The 18,401-nt window shown below is 41.7% G+C and overlaps 1 protein-coding gene across 2 annotated transcripts; it reads left to right on the top strand.

Moving 5' to 3' along the window:
• The first annotated feature begins 29 nt into the window (after positions 1 to 29).
• Positions 30 to 18,160, top strand: DDX6 (DEAD-box helicase 6). Of its 2 annotated transcripts, none has more exons than XM_053963346.1 (14): positions 30 to 173; positions 2,135 to 2,598; positions 4,082 to 4,145; positions 4,609 to 4,713; positions 5,933 to 6,062; positions 6,551 to 6,697; positions 6,977 to 7,075; positions 7,602 to 7,720; positions 8,208 to 8,336; positions 8,666 to 8,782; positions 10,299 to 10,362; positions 11,247 to 11,348; positions 12,082 to 12,265; positions 13,811 to 18,160. In XM_053963346.1, exons 2-13 carry the CDS (start codon positions 2,399 to 2,401, stop codon positions 12,255 to 12,257), a joined length of 1,452 nt encoding a protein of 483 aa, XP_053819321.1. In that variant the 5' UTR covers positions 30 to 173; positions 2,135 to 2,398; the 3' UTR covers positions 12,258 to 12,265; positions 13,811 to 18,160. The 2 variants fall into 2 exon arrangements, with proteins under 2 accessions (XP_053819321.1, XP_053819322.1); XM_053963347.1 differs by lacking the exon at positions 30 to 173 and adding an exon at positions 958 to 1,201.
• Positions 18,161 to 18,401: the final 241 nt, after the last annotated feature.

Below are 18,401 nucleotides of genomic sequence, written 5' to 3'. Positions count from 1 at the left end.
GCACGTACGTGATGCGTGTGGGCCGGGGCGGTGCCGGTGCCGCCCGCCGGGAGGGGGAGGGCGCACAGGAGGAAGGAGGAAGCCGCCATCTTGGAGCGTCGAGTCGCCATAACAAGGCACCGGGGGAGCGAGAGGATTTTGTACCTGGGCGAGGGGGAGCGCGGCTGGTGGCGGTGAGGACGGGCCAGGGCGGGCGCGGCTCCGTGGGAGCAGGGCGAGGGGGCCGCTGCCGGCAGGCCGCGCCTCGCGGCCTGCGGCGAGAGCGCGGGCCTGAGCGGGGCCTGGCGGCGCCGCGGGCGGGGCGGGGACGGCCGGACCGGGCCTGGGCGCACCGGGAGCGGCGGGACCGGGGGACCGCGGAGGCGGGGCCGGGCGGCCTTCGCTCCCCGCCGGCCCGGGCGGCAAGCGGTGGCCGCTCCATTGTTCACGGGCGAGAGGAGTTGGTGTGGCGCAGCTGCGATCGGCGGGCGGCGCCGGGCCCACCGCTCTGCCCCGGGGCTCCGCACTGCGGCCCGGGCTCACCGGGCGCACTGAGCACCTCGAGGGCTCCCTTTGTGCCGGGCCCAGCCGGCGGAAAGGGAAAGGTCCGGAGCTGCTGCCCCGGCCGCCCGCCCGCGCCCGGAGAGCCGAGATATGCGACGGAGGCCCTTTTTTTTCAGTCCGTTGGTTTGCGAAATGGTGGCGTTTTTTTTTATCTGAACAAGGAGATTTTTTTGGGTTCCGTGAGGCTGTGCGTTTTTTTTTTTTTTTTTTTTTTTTTTTTTTTTTTTTTTTAATCTGTGCTCTTCTAAAGGATAGTTACGAGCGTGAGGGCATAAGGGACTGAGAGGTTTCATTTCCTACGCTATTGGAGAACTTCTCGGCGTTAGTAGTCGTGTCTCATTGGCGTCTCTGGCTACCTTCGTAACTCCTCTGTTTTTTACGAGGTTAATGGCCAAGAGAAATAGCTGTTCGAAGATGCCTTGAAAGTTAACTAGCAGAAAATCCTAGTATCGCAAACTTTAAAATGTTGCTGGAGGCCAGCACTGACACACCTTAAAACAGCTGGGAAGTCTGAATTCCTTTTCCACTCTCTTGAAATGCTCTTCAATGTGCCTTTTTATTCACTGGGAAAACATGCATTTTGTTGTGAATGCCGAGGTCAGGAAGCAGTAGTCTGCTGGTTTTCCCTTTGTGTTTTCCCAAGATGCAGATGCTCAAGGTGAGCCTACTTTTCGTTCCAAAAGATTTTGGGCTAGGGACGTTTTGTCTCCGTGGTACCATTGTAAGGCATCTTTAGCTCTGGTCCATGCTTGCTTTATGTAAGGGGCAGACTTTGTATTGTCTTTCCATAGTTTTGCAACCTTTCTGTTACATACAGAGTCAATATTAAGTCATGTGTATGAAATGTTATCTTCCGAGCACCACATAAGTTGTCGCTGGCAGCAGGAAGGTAAGATCGCAAGCAGGAAGCTGCACAACCAGCAGCATTACTGCCTCAGTTCAAGCTCAGTCGCTTTGACTCAAAGAGGCAACTGCTCTCAACTCAGTGTAATGGTGTTGTTTCGCCGCTCTTCTGAATAGCCTTAAATCAATACCCGGTTGAAAACTGGGGGTAAGCTGGTTGAGCTAGCATTTTGGGTTGGAGGAGTTTAAGCTGTTGGTTTGGTTTACATAATCTATATTTCCCATTCAAACCGAACAGGGCAATCAGTGTATAATGTAAGGCTTTTGTCAGTTCAAACTGGAATGCCCACTTGATATTGTAGTATTGCTTCTTGTCATAAACTTACGCATAATATTGTTGTTCACGTTTTAGGGCTGGTTGGCTGCATCACAGAAGTGGGGGAATTGAAGAGCCATCAAAGCAATTGATACATTTAATGGTTACTTTATGAGAGGGCATAGGTAGTGGAAGGTCGCTGAAAGTACAACTGTTTGGGAAGTTTTCTTTGGTGTCTGAAGATGTTAGGCAACACTTTCTAGAAAGGCAAAAAAAGTTTGATGCATGTCTTTATAATTATCAACAAAAAAGCAAGTACTGTTGTTGCACACTGCCTGGGAAAATTTTTTTCTTAAAATACAAAAGTAAACTGATGTGATTTGCATAGTCAAAAATCCACATACTAATTGTTATTGTCTGCTTCTCTTTCAGATTGAAGCAAGTGAATTGTGATATAACTGAACTTCAGTAGAGGGCTTTTTTTAAAAAAAAGTTGTTCCACAGTGCATCAGAGCAAGTTACTGCTTTACTTTTGAGTGACTTACAGGTGCTTGCCTGCATTGCAATAAAGGACTCATATATTGAGCAAGACTTATTTATCTCTTCATTTTGGAGAGTCTAATAAACTGTTATTACAGTTTCTGTACTGACTTTCAAAGTTTTGAAGTCTAAAAAGACATCTTTAAAGATAAAAGCATGAGCACGGCCAGAACAGAGAACCCTGTTATAATGGGTCTATCCAGTCAGAATGGGCAGTTGAGAGGCCCTGTAAAACCCAGCGGGGGCCCAGGAGGTGGAGGCACACAAACTCAGCAACAGATGAACCAGCTGAAAAATGCCAACACAATCAATAATGGCACTCAACAGCAAGCACAGAGTATGACCACCGCTATTAAGTAAGTGTTTGTATCAGCTGCCATGCAAGGAATGTTTAAAAGTTGTGTATGGGAAAGCTTCCTGCGTTCCCACTTGGAAAATGCTGTCTTCTGTTTTGTCACATGGGTGGTTAGAAGGTCCTGTCATGTACAGTAGGAAAAAAGCTGTATTTCCACCCGCGAGCTTCTCCCCAACAGTAATTTTTGTGAAAATCCAATTTGGTGCTGTGCTTTTCTGAGTGTGAGCCACTGTCAGAGGTAGCCCAGCTTTTGAATCCTGTGTTTTTTGCTTGCTGGGAGTGGTGCAAGAGGGAAGTACAGGAGTGGGAGGGAGCTGAGCTGACCTTTAAGACTGAGGAGGAAATGACACCTGGTCTCAGTCTAATTGTTTATGCCTTTCAGTTTGTTGCAGTTCTTTCCCATGGTGAGAAATGCTTTAAAGTCAGTTATCTTTTGTTGTTGATCTGAAACAGTAGTACCTGATCTCCTCATTGTAATGCTCTGGCCTTAATTTATCAAAGCCTGAGCTGAGAGGATACAGTCCCACTGTGATATCCTGGACCCATCCAGCTAGTTTTGGAAGTGTGCTGGTTGGAATTTCTAAAAGGTGTAAAATACTTGGACAGTATGGTAACGTGTTGCTGGTTTTTTTTTTTTTTTTTTTTTTTTTTTTTTTTTTTTTTTTTGTTTTGTTTTGTTTTGTTTTGTTTTTGTTTTTTTTGTTTTTCTTCCCATGGATCCTCCTCCCTTTGAACAGCACTGGCTTGATTTTGTTAATTATTTGTGAAGGAAGTGCCAGGTCTCCTCAGAGAAAGTGTGATGGAACACTCAGGTTCCTAAAATCTGCCTAACCTGCTCCCTCCCCTCCTTTTTTTTTTATGTCTTACATGGTTACTCTAATGAATGTGAATTAAAGTCATCAAAATTCACGCATAACTTCCTGGGGCTGGTGATGAGAAAGACTTGCTCTCCACTCTACAGTGGCTTTCAAGAGAGGATGGGTATCTAAATCTCACTGAGAGAAAATGAAGTTTGGTCAACAAATGGAGTGGTTGCTTACTAAGTTTTTTCACCAGAAATGTTTTTTACCTTTTCATGTTACTTGAGGATTAAGAATGGATCTTCCCTGGGCAAGAGAATTTTCTTTTAAGTCATGAAATATTCTTGTGTGGGTTTATTATAGCCAGTTTCTGATAGGTGACTAAGTAAGTGCTCAGTTTTATATCAGTGCTGCTGTTTGGTTCAGTGCCCGAAAAATGGGACTTGAATCATGACTGGATAAAGATTTCACAGATTTGTTTGACAGACGGCTGATTTTGTCTGTTTACAATTTTCTGCCTGTTACATCCTGCTTAGCTCAGAGAAGCCTTGAACTCGTATGTGTAGGCGCTTTTAGCTTTGAGGATGTGAAAATATGCATGTTCATCACTATATCTAAGAAAATAAAATGCAAAATCTAAATATTCATTATTTAAAAATTTGTTTTCATTTTATTTTGCTGTAGACCTGGTGATGACTGGAAGAAGACTTTAAAACTCCCTCCAAAGGATTTGAGAATCAAAACTTCGGTAAGGATGATTGAATTGTAGGAATAAATATTAAATAAAACTTGTGGGAGAGATTGCAGTGGTAAAGTACTGTCCTGAGCAAAGGCTAAAAAGTAGTTCAGCTCCTGCTGTTTTAAATGAAGAATTAATTTGTTCTCTCAACTGCTTGTGAGTGATGCTTCTCTTGGACAGCTCAAAAATGGAGTTCACTGTGGATTTCTTACTTTATTAGTATTAGAACATGACACAGGCAGCATCTGCGTCATGTGAGGCAGATGGGAAGGTGTCGCTGTATACACTCAGGAGCTGTGTTTGGTTCTGAGAAGGCGAATGTTTCCTTTGCTGCTGTAGGATGTTGCATGGCTTAATGGGAACTCTTGTATAGTAATTTGTGGTCTTCCTGTACAGGCAATTTCAGATTAATTTACAACTGCAGGTTGTATGACCTGATCTTATGGATGTGCTTATTTTTTTTATTATTCAGGACGTGACCTCCACAAAAGGAAATGAGTTTGAAGATTACTGTTTGAAACGGGAGTTGCTGATGGGAATTTTTGAAATGGGCTGGGAAAAACCATCTCCTATTCAGGTTGTTTGCAAACAGACTACTTAGATGCTGCTTTTAACTTCTGTAAATGTATTGACGTTCTTATGCCTAAATGCCCAGTACTTATGCCATCATTGGGGAAAATTGAAGCTGTGAACGAAAGAACTTGGTGTCCTTTGGGAAAAGCAAGAATTTCTATCCCCCAACTAAATCACTAAGTCATTCATTGAGTGACTTAGTGATGGGACTGCCTTACACTTTTGGAGACGTTTAACTTGCATTTTCCTTTTCATACTGGAGCTGTTAATTTGTTAATTCTTTGTTCAGTAACAGTACTTCCACATAAGTAGTCCCAGAGGTCTGTTCCATAAATTTTCTAAAACTGAGTTACCATTGGCTATGTACCTTTAGCTGTTTAAAATATGATTATGGCTTTATCACAATGGTGGCTCTTTTTATTGTAATCCTGTGGAAGAAGAATTATGAAGATTGTAGGAGAGAGAATAATATCTTAGCAAGTTTAGTTTTCTGTATCTCCATCTTCTACTTCTAAGGCTTGTTCTATTAAGAACTGTTCATGTGTAAACTTTGGGGGGGGTGGAAGGTTGAATTCTCTTTTAAATGGTCTCTTAAGATTTATCACTGACACAGCTTTGCCACCTTGTCTCTTTTAAGGCATGAGACAGCTATGGCTTGCTTTGTTTATAAACAGATTCTCATTATGCCACCTTTCCAAAAGGCTGAGATTTATTTAGATGTTGCTGAAAAAGGTAATAAAATTAAAAATACGTGAGGCCTGTGTTTGGATGGCTGAAGATTTTATGAGAAGTATATCACAGGAATATAGAGGCTAGAATCACATGGGCTGAGGTGGTTCTGATATTCGGATGTAGGGGGGAATCTTTTTTTCTTAGGAGGAGTTTGCTAGTGACTGTCATTGTCTCTTCACTTTTTGTTTTCCCAACTTTTCACTTTTTTCCTAATGCGCTAGTATAGGTTTACCTGTGGTACCTGATCCCTTTCTTATGATCAGGCAAGATAAGGACTTCTAGGTGGGGAGTGTTGGTGAACTGATGGTTTAACTTCTTCCTGTTGTGAGTCTGTCATGCTTGTAGTTGCAGGATAGTAATAATAATAATGGTCATGAAACAGTCAGATTTCATGTGGTACTGTTAGTGAGGGGAGTTAAATTCGGTCAACCTCTTCAATGAAACATGGCTTATGATTAATTGCTCATGCACTTTCTGTCCTTGCATTTCAGGAGGAGAGCATCCCCATTGCTTTATCTGGTAGGGATATCTTGGCTAGAGCAAAAAATGGAACAGGCAAGAGTGGAGCCTACCTCATTCCTTTACTTGAACGGCTAGACTTAAAGAAGGACAATATACAAGGTCAGTTGAGGTGGATCACAGTTAGCTGTCACCGGGTAATGGTGTCAGTCACTACATAAGAGACTTGAATCTAAAACTGGTTAATGAAATTGGGCAATGTATGTTATCTGCTTGTACTTCCAGAGAAAGCTAATGGGGAGTGATGGAGGGGAGGTGTAATTTGCAAAGTCCCACAGTTGCTTTCAAAAGGTTCAAATAGAAGAAGGCTTGTAGACTTTTCTGTCTTGCCCTGGAAAGTGGATGTGGAGTTATAAGCAGGCATGCTGCCTGGGATACTTGTGCAATGGGAGCATCAAGGGCTGGAGAACTCTTGCATGGAATTTGCCTTGTCAAAAGCAATTCCTAGGTCTTGTTCAGGATACCCAGAGTGGAATTCCTAGACTGCGCTTTACATCATTTTACTTCATGAAGTCTCTGTCTCCTCTGAGGATGTGTTTTTAAGGTACAGGGTATTACTATTAACTCACAGTGATGTTTTTAACTTCTAGCAATGGTGATTGTTCCCACCCGTGAACTAGCCCTGCAGGTCAGTCAAATCTGTATCCAAGTCAGCAAACACATGGGAGGTGCCAAAGTGATGGCAACAACAGGAGGAACCAATTTGCGAGATGACATAATGAGACTTGATGATACAGGTCAGAGCACTTTAGCTACGCTAAGGTTGCTATTTCTTTGTGGCTTTTGCAATGGGGTCATGGGATTTCTGCTTGTTACCGTTTGCCTGTTTACAGAACAGACTACAATGTCTTGTTTGGTGTGTATGCTGTTGTCATTCTTCCAAAGTGTTCATGTGAAACGTGGCCATGAATGCTGGAAGGAAACACAGTTTTAATCACCTTAACATTGTGGGTTTTTGTCTTTTTTTTTTTTTTTTTTTTTTTTCCTCTCTTTTTTTCTCTCTTCTAACCTTACAGTGCATGTGGTGATAGCTACCCCTGGAAGAATTCTCGATCTCATCAAGAAAGGAGTAGCAAAAGTTGAGCATGTCCAGATGATAGTATTGGATGAGGCAAGTTGCTTATGTTAAATGTTCCGGGATTTTAACACCAAGTTAAAGGAATTATGTGTCTCAGTGAGTGTCCTTTTGGTGCACAGCAGTGATTCAAACTTGCTTAGAGATATTGTAAGGTCTCCATTTCTGAGAATTTTTGAGAAACTGTTTTGACAGTAGGAATTTTTTGCTTGTAAATCTTCTAAGAAAACAGCCTAGGAAGATTTGCCTTTCCTCTCTTTGCTGATGCTGAAGAATACAGTAACAGTCTATTCCACAACAAAGGAATGCATTTCATTAGGTTTCTGTTTATAATGAGTCAGCTGTGCTTACCATGTAATTGTATATAAAATTGATTTATGAACATCTGATAGCATACAAGCTTCTGAGTGAGAGAGAATATAGTAGTGTGAAAGCTCTTGGATGGCTCTGGTAGGAGCCCTGGTAACTGGTTTTTTTTTCTTCCCCCAAATGTGTAGATACCAAAAGACTATAATCTTACACCATTATTTTAACTTGCTATTTATTACTTCTGTTGTTACAGGCAGATAAGTTGCTGTCTCAAGATTTTGTTCAAATAATGGAAGACATAATTCTCACGCTACCTAAAAACAGACAGATTTTGCTCTACTCAGCCACTTTTCCCTTGAGTGTGCAGAAGTTCATGGTGAGTGGAGATGTGTCTCTGTAGGTATGGTGATGGTGGTGATATTGTGCAGGAAGGGTGTGAATGAGTGGTGCATAGCTGCTAGTTCTTGGTTTTTTAAATACATCTAAACCTCACAGGTTTAATCTAAGTCAGCCTAAGTCTAGGACAGAAGTTTGAAAGCAGTTTTTGACCCACAGTTGCATTAATGGGAGGCTAGGTTTATGCGTATAAGGTGCTGTTTTCCACTTTGTGTATTAGTTACATCATCTGTGTGGATTTGCTTCTGGAGGGTGCTCCTATTTGGCCTGCTTAGTCACCTTGGATTTATAAGTAATTGTTAGTGAAAATTTACCCACCCTGTCTGTTTTCAGCATAGCATTAAGAGTGAGTGGCTAAGTAGTGCATCCTTGCCTCGGAGGAAGTTAAGTGTGGTGTAGAGTGGGAACTACTTACATTGTTTTGCACATAGATCTGCCTGCTTTTTATCAATATCTTTATTTTTCAGAATTCCCATTTGCAGAAACCCTATGAGATAAATCTGATGGAGGAGCTGACCTTGAAGGGAGTTACTCAGTACTATGCCTATGTCACTGAGCGTCAGAAAGTGCACTGCCTCAATACGCTCTTTTCCAGGGTAAGGAGCGGGGCTGTGTCAGGAACATACCAGAAGCTTTTTCTCTCTTGGGATCATGAATGAGACTGAGTATTTTAAAGGCAGCCTAATGAAAGTTTTTCTTTGTCAAAATGTGCTATGTATCTAAGGCTAAAAATGCATGCTTCTTGTTCAGCATCTCTGTGTTACAGAACTTTCTTAATTGTTTCCCTTCCTATACAAAAATATATCTGATGTAAATTACCAGCAGCATACCTGCTGTGCTTTCTTTCCGGACGGGATTTAGACATGTCTGGGATCCTCTGTTAGTAGAATGCTGCATTTATTGAGAACACTCTCTATACGTTCAGCTCCAGATTAACCAGTCGATCATTTTCTGCAACTCCTCTCAACGGGTTGAATTGCTAGCCAAAAAGATCTCCCAGCTGGGCTATTCCTGCTTTTATATCCATGCTAAAATGAGGCAGGTGAGTATGAAGTCTATTCCACCCCACCTCAGGCTTTACTGAACAGCTGAATTAAGTCTCATGCTTGCTTTAAGTTTGCATGTTCTTCATAAACTGAAACATGTATTGCTTTGCTATAGCTTTGGTTTTAGATACCCACTGCGAACCTTCCCCACCCCAGCTCTCTTTCCGGACTATTCGGTGTATGTGTCCAGTTGGTATTTTACTTCTTCAGGTCAGGTTAATTAGTCCCAGTGTAAGCACAAACTGCAGCCAGAAGGCGCAGTTCTTAGTGCTGCTGCGTTGCTTTGGCAGCATAGGGAGCCAGGGTAGAGCACACAGTGTAACTAACTCAGATGAAAATGCGCCTGAATTAAATTACAAAAACCCCGGTACGTAGCCCACTGAGTGCCCCGTGTGGCTTTGCAAACAGTAATCTTGCACTGTGACTGCAAGGGAATCTGAGAAGTTGAGGAAGTGGATTGGATCAAACTTCTTGGTGAAAGCTGTGGCTGGTGTATGGTGATCAGACACTTGTGGCCGTGGTGTAGCTGGTAAAAAATGCCATTGCAGCTTTGCTGGTGTAGAGGTTTCTGTTAATTGTACAGTAGCTCCTGTTCAATACTTGCACTAGCTTGACACTATGAAAAGATATCAGAAGGCTGAAGTGATGCGTGTAGAACAGGCGTACTTTGAAACATCTTTCTTAAATTTTATATGTAAACTACTGTAGCTTACTGCTCATGCAGCTGACAGGTAATGCCAATGTTTGCTGGGCCAGATGCAGAGCAATAATTGAGCAGAAACAGAAGTGGTGGTGTTATTGAGAACAGAGAGATATGGAAGTGGGTTTCTCTGATGTCTGATTTTTGTATGCTTTTGACCAGTCAGTAGATGATTTTTTTGGCAAAGTGCAGCTATGTTTTTGCAGAATGCTTCAGCCTGTTCATTCCCTCTCTAAATTTCACTCAACAGTGATATTACTTAATCTTAATGTGGCCTAAAGTGAGGTGTTTGTGAGGGGAGAATCTTCATAGAAAACTGACTCATCCCACCCCTAATTCTGAATCGGTAGTGAGAAATGCTTCATACTGGAAAAGGAAGTTACTACCAGGTTCAGTTTTTGAGGGAATGAATCAAATATGTGAAATTTGGCAAAGGGTGGCCGGAGAAAGACAACAGTCAAAATAGCAGTTTAACTTCCTTGATGTAATTTCATGTGATTTTAACTTCAGATAGTCCTTTTCTGAGATGGTTTTGATGCCACCATAGGAGGTTTTACAACACAGTAAGTTAATTGCCTTTGTTGAGAAGTGTGATCAAGACCCTCTAGAGTTAATTCTTTAGAATATATGGTAAGGAGTGCTAAAAAATTTGTACTGGCATCTTATTTCAACTCACCTGTTCTCTAATGAGAAGGAGGAGAAATTTACATGAAGTTGAGTATAAGTTACCTGGATATACCTGAAAGTAACAGCTGGTTGGTTTGTGGGTTTTGGTTTTCTGTTTCTCTTTGTTTATATGTATGTATTTCCAGGAGCACCGCAATCGTGTATTCCATGATTTCCGAAATGGCTTGTGCCGCAATCTCGTTTGCACTGGTAAGAGTTCCTAAACATTTTCCTGTTTCTAAAGTTTATGATAGAAAGTGTATTATCCCAGGTATTGTAGATCAGTTAGCTGTAATAAACCAAAACAAGATGTTTTGGTAAGATGTCTCTTTGTCAGGCCTGCATGTAGCAGGGTGCAGCACTCCTTTATGCACGGGGAATTTTGTCTTTTGCGAAGGTTCAGCTTGCCAACAAATCATTTTGCTGCAGTAGTGTTTTCTGTTTATTTTCACATGTGAGGGTTCCCTGAATCATTGGGTCATAAACCATATGATATATCAGTAGAGCTGTGACTATGATCATGTGAAGTTTTGCTGATTCTTTTAAGCGTTTATAGCTCACTTTTTCGAAATACTTCTGTAGTTTTGACTGGCCTGTGTATGATCCGAGTTCTTGTTGTATGGCCTGTTTACAGCAGTACCTGGCAGCGTCTGCTATCACTACAGATGTCTGGGCCATCTTAACAAAAATTGCTAGAAGCAGAATAGAAGTAGTTGAGGTGGTGGAATGTAGTTCAGGTCTCAAGTCTGTTGTGACACTAGCAGTGCACAATTCTGCGTGAAGAGATGCTTGAGAAGAACTGCTCTCAAATAGTGTAATGTGGAAAACAATAGCTTTGTGGTTATTTTTTCTGCGTAGATGTGCAGATCTGGTGGGTTTGGCTTTTCTTTTTACATTATTCATGTTTACAAGGTATACAGAGCAAGAGGAAGCTGTAACAGGGTTTTACGTAAACTGCCTTTGATACAAGGAAAGCTTATATCTGGAAACTAGCACAAAGCAATGTTAATCACTGTTAATCTTTACACCCTAAATACTGTCAGCATTTGAGCTCATTGAAATTAACTTTCTTTGTGATGTGAATTGTCTTTCAGATCTGTTTACCCGAGGTATTGATATCCAGGCTGTGAATGTGGTGATAAACTTTGATTTCCCAAAGCTGGCAGAAACTTACCTTCATCGCATTGGCAGATCAGGTGAGAGGAAAAACCTGGCTTAGGCGCAACTTTGCTGATGACTGTGATGCTTTTTAGCCTTGAACTGGCTTTTGGTTTTTTATTACTATATTTGAGAATTACCTTAGGTAGCTTTGATTTTTCTGACAAATTTATTTTTGGGTATCATTTCAGATGGCTATCCTCACTGAGGATATTATTATAAAGGACTGTTCTCTTGAAACTGGCTGAACAATCTAATGGGGAAAAAATAAAAGGCATATCTTGCTTTTATCTCAGGAGACTTACTATTGCCCCTGTTTGCAGTTTGGGAAAATTCTATACTAAAATCTCAGCTTCAGAGTGTCTCAAGCCTAGAGATTTATGCTTTCTTCTGCCTGTGTTTTGAGGTATAGTTCTACTGTCTGGGAACCAGCCAAATATGCCCTGAAGAAAGGCAGTAAGCTCAGGAACTTGGTGTAGTTGAACTTTGTAGTACAGGCTTGTTCAAGAGCTCTGGAAGACTTTTTGCTGGTAATTATCCTGGAGCTTTGGTCAGAGCATTTTGAACCTCCTGAGTTTCCTTACTGCTACAGCACTACAAAACTCCTTTCCAAAAACTAATGTGAAAGGTGTAGATACCTGTGGCTAGATTTGTTTTTAACATGACAGAATGATACTAACTTCACAGTCTGCAGATTTTTTCTCTTTTTCTGTCAGCCCCTACGTTAACTCAGTTCAGTTCAGGTGTGTGTTTTTGTTTTTTTTTGTCAAGGTCGCTTTGGTCATCTTGGCCTGGCCATCAACTTAATCACCTATGATGATCGATTCAACCTGAAAAGTATTGAGGAGCAGTTGGGAACTGAAATTAAACCCATACCAAGCAACATCGACAAGAGCTTGTATGTGGCAGAATACCACAGTGAACCTGTAGAAGATGAGAAACAGTAAACATGCAGGTATGTAAGTGCCTTGCTGAATAGTGATGTGTTGAATGACAGGAATGTTGTTGATGTGTCATTGTTACCTCGGGGGAAGAGGGAAATTGATGTGATGAAAAAGCTCTGAATGTGAAAACAAGGGTTTGAAATAGAATGTCAGTGCAAGGAATTCCATGGATGTGCTGAAGGTGGGAGGGGAGGGATGAGTATTTTTTAGTTGTTTTAATTGAAATGCTGACCATGTGTTAAGGAGATCAAAAATGGGGAAAAAGGGGAGTGGGGAATGGTGTTGGGAGAGGCCAGGATGGAATAGTAGTAGCCTAATGAATTCTTTCTGTATTGCTAAGCTGAAATGAGAAATTGGTGAGGGGCAGAGAGGAAAGTAGTCCTCAAAAAGGTGAGGAGATAAAATGGATAGCTGTGAGAACAGACATCAACCGAAGAGTAGGCACCTCAACAGCCAGAAGGACCAGGTTCGAGCAAAAGGTGCTGCCTCTTTTGTATCCTTTGGTTCATAGAATTCTTGGAAGTAAACAAAGTAGGGAGTGAAGCTGTAATTCATCTTTGCTGCCACATGAGGTCGTCTACGTAGTTTCAACAGAAAATGATGTTTGACTGTTGGAGACTCATCTAAGTGCTCCCTCTCTAATCATTGTCTCAGGAAAAGCTGCTGAGTTAAGTCCTTTTATAGGAAAATGACTTGCCCTGGACTGCAGTCAAGTTAAATTGACTGCAGGATGATGATCTGACCTTAGTTAGGATGTTGTCATGCAACATCCCTCACCATACAGTTCAGGCTGAAAATCATTCTTATTGTGTACTCTTCTCAGAGGTCAGGAATTAGAAAGACAATACCAGTGAAGCTGCTGAAATTATTTTCAGATGACCAAAAATAAAAAAGTGGCTATAGAAGCAGACTGCTCGATAAAATTAAAATGAACATTCTTTGAAGTCATCCAAGGATAGCCCTAGATAGTCATACCAAGCTGACTTGAAAGCTTCTGCTTTGATGATTGAACCTTCTCTGTGTTTATAAATAAATAGAATATAAAACAGGTAATGAATGTGGAACAGGCTCTTGGATGGTAACAGGTGTAATGAATGTAGAACAGTTTCCTAAGGGGAATGCTGGGAGAGCAGTTGCCAGAGAGCAATTTGCTGCTTCCTAAAATACAAGAAACCTTGCCAGATAGCAGTTTGCTGCTTCCTAAAATACAAGAATCCAGGAGGTAGTCATGTTCCATAGAGACAGAAGGGCTTTAGTAGCACCTCTTTCTACAAAGCTGAAATTGGGATTGAGCTGTTCAATATGCCCTTTGCCTTTTGAGAGCTGTTGCACAGTTATTGTATGTGATTCATCACTTTGTGTTCTGGTTTGGTATAGAACCGATTTAACTGAGGGTGGTGAGGCTGTTTGTTTTATTGGGTTTTTTCTGACTTCTTTTTTTTTTTTTTTTTTTTTGGTTTTTTGTTTTGTTTGGGGGGTTGTTTTGTTTGTTTGGTTTGGTTTTGATGGTTTTTTGTTTTGGTGGTTTTGTTGTTGTTTTGTTTCATTTTTTTTAGGCTTTGATTACACATGCCAGAAGGTGAAGCCCTATGATCCAGATCTGTGACACATCGTTTCTTTGGGGATACCCTTCTCTTTGTGGGTTTTTCTTCATCTTTTCATTTCGGAACTATGAAGACTAAAAGAGCTCAGCCTTTTTTTCTCTTTAAATTTGGCAGCAAGGAAGAAAGAAGATAAAAGGAGGAATGTCTTTTTGTTTTTCCACTTGTTTGCACTGTGTGCTGATTGAACATTAGTTGCACTAACTGCTGGTTTTAAATTTTGTTTTCTTTGGGCGGGAGGGTCAGCAAGGGAAGAAGAGAAACCCTGAAAAGAGAAGAATCTTGATGAATACGAGCTTGTCTGCTATTTCAAATTCTTTAACCATAGACTGAGTGCATTTCAACTTCTCCCTGGTTACTCATCTGTTTTTTAAGCTAAAGAGCTTGTTACTTATTCGTGCAAAGTGCCTTATGCTATGAGACCATTCAGAATATCACCTTTCTGACACAGCCCAAGGAATCGACATCTGTTTTTGGTTTCAGGTCAAAGTTCCCCTCTCTTCCCCTTCTCCTCCTTCCCATGTATTCAAGCCCAGGGCTGGGAGGTGAAATGTATTGGTTATTGGTAATACTACTTTTTTTTTCAACTTACTTTTTTAAATTTTTTTTTAAATTTTTTTTTATTGGAGGAGTTGATATGCATCTGCAGTTCACCCAAACTGTAAATATCTGTATTTAAAATGAAACCAACCTAAAATCTGGGCTGATTAGGTGCAGCATCCTAGCTCCAGAAGGAAAGAGTAGCCTGTGATCCTTTGCAGGAGCCATAAGAAAAGCCCTGTGCTCTAGCAGAACACTAAAGACTGGTTTCCATGAGTCTTCATTAGTAGTTACAGCACTTGATAGGTAGACTTGTTTCAGAGCCATGGCCCTCTTTCTTCTGGTGCAGTGTGTCCCATAGAAAATCAGATGTGTATATTGTACAAACTTTGTAAATATGATTTTTTTTTCTGTTTGGGTTCATATATAACTTTTTCTTTTATGATGAAGGTTGCTGAGGTTAAAGGGATTAGACTGATTATGGGAGCAGCTAAAGATGAGAGGGGCTCAGTTTTCTGCAACACTAAACAATGAGAAGTGCTCTGACCTCTGCGAACTGCAGGCCACCACAAGTGTCCCATGTCAGGGTGGATTTGCTCTGGTGCTAGCAACAGTCCCGTACTGCTCGTATGGAAGAGATCACTTGTGGGGCTCCAAGGCCTCCAAATCCATAGCTCAGCTTTTTGGGACATGCTCTTTGATTCTCCCCTTTAGAGACTTCAGGAATTTGACACGCTCTGAAGGAGTCCATGACCTGTGTTCCACCATGGTGTGAGGGAAATCCAATGGGTGTCGCTGAGCAGTACACGTGTAAGGTGTGGATTTGGGTTTGAGAGACCATTAAAAAAACCAGTTTATATGCATAAACTGACAGTTCTGGAACTTTGTGGAATTGATTCACTTCCTGCAGCGTTGCATTTTCTGCCCAGAGTGGCCTCTGTGCAGAACTGTGAGCAGGTAAGGGCAAACCCCTGTTAACGTCAGAAGCTGCAGGAAGCTGCTTGCCATCTACTCTTGTTTGCCATGAGTTGCTGTCTGTCATTTGCATTGTATATTGCTGAAAAGTGCTTTCTGGTCAAGTAGTGTTGCTTTAAATTGTGCCCCTCCCAACATGCTTGATGTTTGGCCTGATCTACAGGCAAAAGGAGTGAGACAAATCAAAAAATTACTCTTTTTAAAATCCCTTTTAGCCTGTTAACCACCACTGTCAGGAGGCACCTGGGTGAATGCAATCCCTTTTGCTCAGTCATTTATTGCATATACAGATGCTGCACTCACACCATGCTTGCTTACCTTTGAGGCTGGATTTAATTGTCTTAATTTTTCCCCATTTTGACCCTTTTTTTGAATTGGAGTAAAATAGTTTGGAATCGCAAGGCGAACTAGCCATTCCTTTCCTTGATGATCATAAATAGAAGCCAGGTGCCTCCTGACAACAACTTTACAAGATAGAAAGGTTTTTGTGTTTGGGATGTTTTTCTTCTTTTTGTCAGCAGTGACTCCATAATTGTAGCAAATGCTGCACTAGAATACAAACTCAAGAGCTTGGTCTCTGTGAGCCACATAGCTTATATCTGACTGGCAGGTACTAAATGTAAACAGTTTTGGGGTGCTTTTTGGGGGTGGGGGGTGGGAGCTTCTGGGTGGTAACTTCGACCAAAAGTAAAATCTTGCTCCTGTACTGCAGCCAGCTTATGATTTTCCAGACAGAAGAGGGATCATTTTAATGCAACAAAGACCTGAAAATGTAAATAAATTTTGTATCTCACCAGGGCATGCACATGTTACAAGAACAGGATAGCGATGTCAAGTTGGGTGTGTGTGCTCTGCATGGATTTGTGGTAGGTTAGCCTGGTGCCATGCATTGATGGTCCCTCTTGAAGCACAGAACTTTTGAAAGTATTAGTTTAAAATTGGCCTCTCGTTGAGGAATGGCACTTACCTAAACTATCGGGGGCACCATTTTTAGGTGGCTTCTTGTCAAGGAAGAAGCTGCCAATTTTTGGTGCTAGTAGGCTATCTCAAACAGATGCGATCTTGCAAATGGAAAGATGCTCCAGAAGACTAGGGTAATCCTAGTTTTTTTGTTGTTTTTGTTTTTTCTTTTTTGTGTGTGTGGGTTTTTTGGTTTTTTTTTTTACTTCCCTTTTTTTTTGTTTGTTTGTTTTGGGCTTTTGTTTGTTTTTGATTATTTTGGTTTGGGGTTTTCTTGGTTGTTTTGTTCCCTACCCAAGAGTAAGGAGTGTGTATAAATCTTGGCTTCCTGAGATTTCTTGTGAGCTCCAGTTTTTGCTGGTCATCAGCCTTTAGATATGGATTAGTCAGAACCTTCAGTGATGAGCCCTAGATCAAATACTTCCTCTGACAAAGTTGATGAGACTGAGGACCTGATGTGTTCTGCATTCCTTTTTTGTTGGAAGTCTGAAAGTGTCACTCTATGAGTCTCTGAGATGGAGCTTCACAACTGGGTGAGGTGGCTGTGAAGAAGGTCAGAGAATCTTCAGCCACTTGAGAGAACCTATAGGTCAGTCTCTGGGTGTCCACTGTCAGGTGGGCACTGTGGTGGCTGACGGCCTTTTCCCAAAGGGAGGGGGGTGGTTGGTCTCAAATACACGTTTCAATTTCCAGAATGAGATGGGAGCATCTTTCCTTGCCCTCTGTGACTGTTTTTGTGGGTAAGAACAGGGAAGCTCAACATGAATTCATGTTGTGTTAGATGGTGGTATCAAATCATCTCATTCTGATTTTCTGTTTATTTTTATTTGGGATGGGGGGGAGGGTGTCTGCTCCAAGGATTTAAAAATGCTTCAAACACTTTTTTCTTTACAAATGACTGATAGGACACAAACCTGAGCAGATGGCTATCTTGCCTCAGTTTCTCTAAGAGGGGTTACAGAGCTGTTATGCCACATCTCTTGAGCTGCTGTTGTGGTGGTTCTTGCCCTGATGCTGAATTTCATAGTGCTGCTGGTCATTACTTCCTGAGAACAAAGTGAATTTTGTTCCTAGAGACTCCAGCAGTACAGATGCCATGGTAGAGATTGGGCAACTGTAGTCCCTGCAGGGAGTTTTCTGCTTGCTGTGAACTTCTGGTCCATCTTTTTTGAATCACAGTTTATCTTTGTAATCAGCCAGGTCTCTGGACCAAAGAGCATGCATCTGAACTTCACTAGAAGGCTTTGGCAGATAATCCTGTAGGCTTTGCTCAGTTCATCACTGCGTTGCTAAAATGCCTGTGTGTGGAAGCATTGTTAAATTCTGCTGTAGACAAGTTCGGGAGGAGTGGTGGGGGGGGGGGGGGGGGGAGGGAAGTAGGGATGTGTTTATTAAGATACAGCCTTGCTGTATTTTAACCAGTAATTTTGGGGAAGGGGTGTCAGGAGAAGAAAATAGTCACTGTTCCCCTTATTGAAAGAAACTGGAACTTTATTTCAAGAAAAAAAATTATTTGCAATTCAAATGGAGTGTCATAATCCAGTAGACCCTAGACAAGGGGTTGCTATTCTAACTGTTAACCAGCAAACAATATGGTCTAGTCCTTCAAAACAGTCAAGGGAGGGAGGGGAAAATTGGCTTTCTGTTAAATTGTCAATTGGCAAACTCTCCAGTGGAGCTCAGATTTTGTTGAGAATGTGTTTTCTCTGGCTTTGTATGTGTTGCAGCACTGACTTGTGAAGAGCTTCATGAGTTGTGAGTGCAAAAAAGATGAATGGAAAAATCCTGATTTTGTTAATTAAACTCAATAAAAGCTCCCTGGAACTCCCATTTGTTCTGTTTTTTTCTTTTAACTGTGCTGAGCGAAAAACATGCTGGTGTCCTTATAGAGACTCATGGTCTGCGTTGGATGCAACAACCTTTGGAGAGAAACCTCAAGAAAAGGAGGCACACGATAAAAGGAAAAGTGCTCTCCTGTGTCCATGAGAGGCATCCTTTGTCTGCACAGACCCTCCATAAGGCAGCTGTTTTTTCCAGGGTTGAATGCTCCACAGTCTTGTCTCCACCAGAC

The sequence above is a fragment of the Vidua chalybeata genome, chromosome 23, assembly GCF_026979565.1.
Source record: "Vidua chalybeata isolate OUT-0048 chromosome 23, bVidCha1 merged haplotype, whole genome shotgun sequence".
Lineage (NCBI taxonomy): Eukaryota > Metazoa > Chordata > Aves > Passeriformes > Viduidae > Vidua > Vidua chalybeata.
This window is presented reverse-complemented; position numbering and strand designations above follow the sequence as displayed.

What these genes read in the sequence shown, in the direction of transcription:
- DDX6 (XM_053963346.1), top strand. Translation starts at nt 2,399, where the DNA reads ATGAGCACGGCCAGAACAGAGAACCCTGTTATAATGGGTCTATCCAGT. An exon ending in AAAAACCATCTCCTATTCAG is followed by an intron (nt 4,714 to 5,932) that starts GTTGTTTGCAAA and finishes CTTGCATTTCAG; the next exon opens with GAGGAGAGCATCCCCATTGC. An exon ending in AATGAGACTTGATGATACAG is followed by an intron (nt 6,698 to 6,976) that starts GTCAGAGCACTT and finishes CTAACCTTACAG; the next exon opens with TGCATGTGGTGATAGCTACC.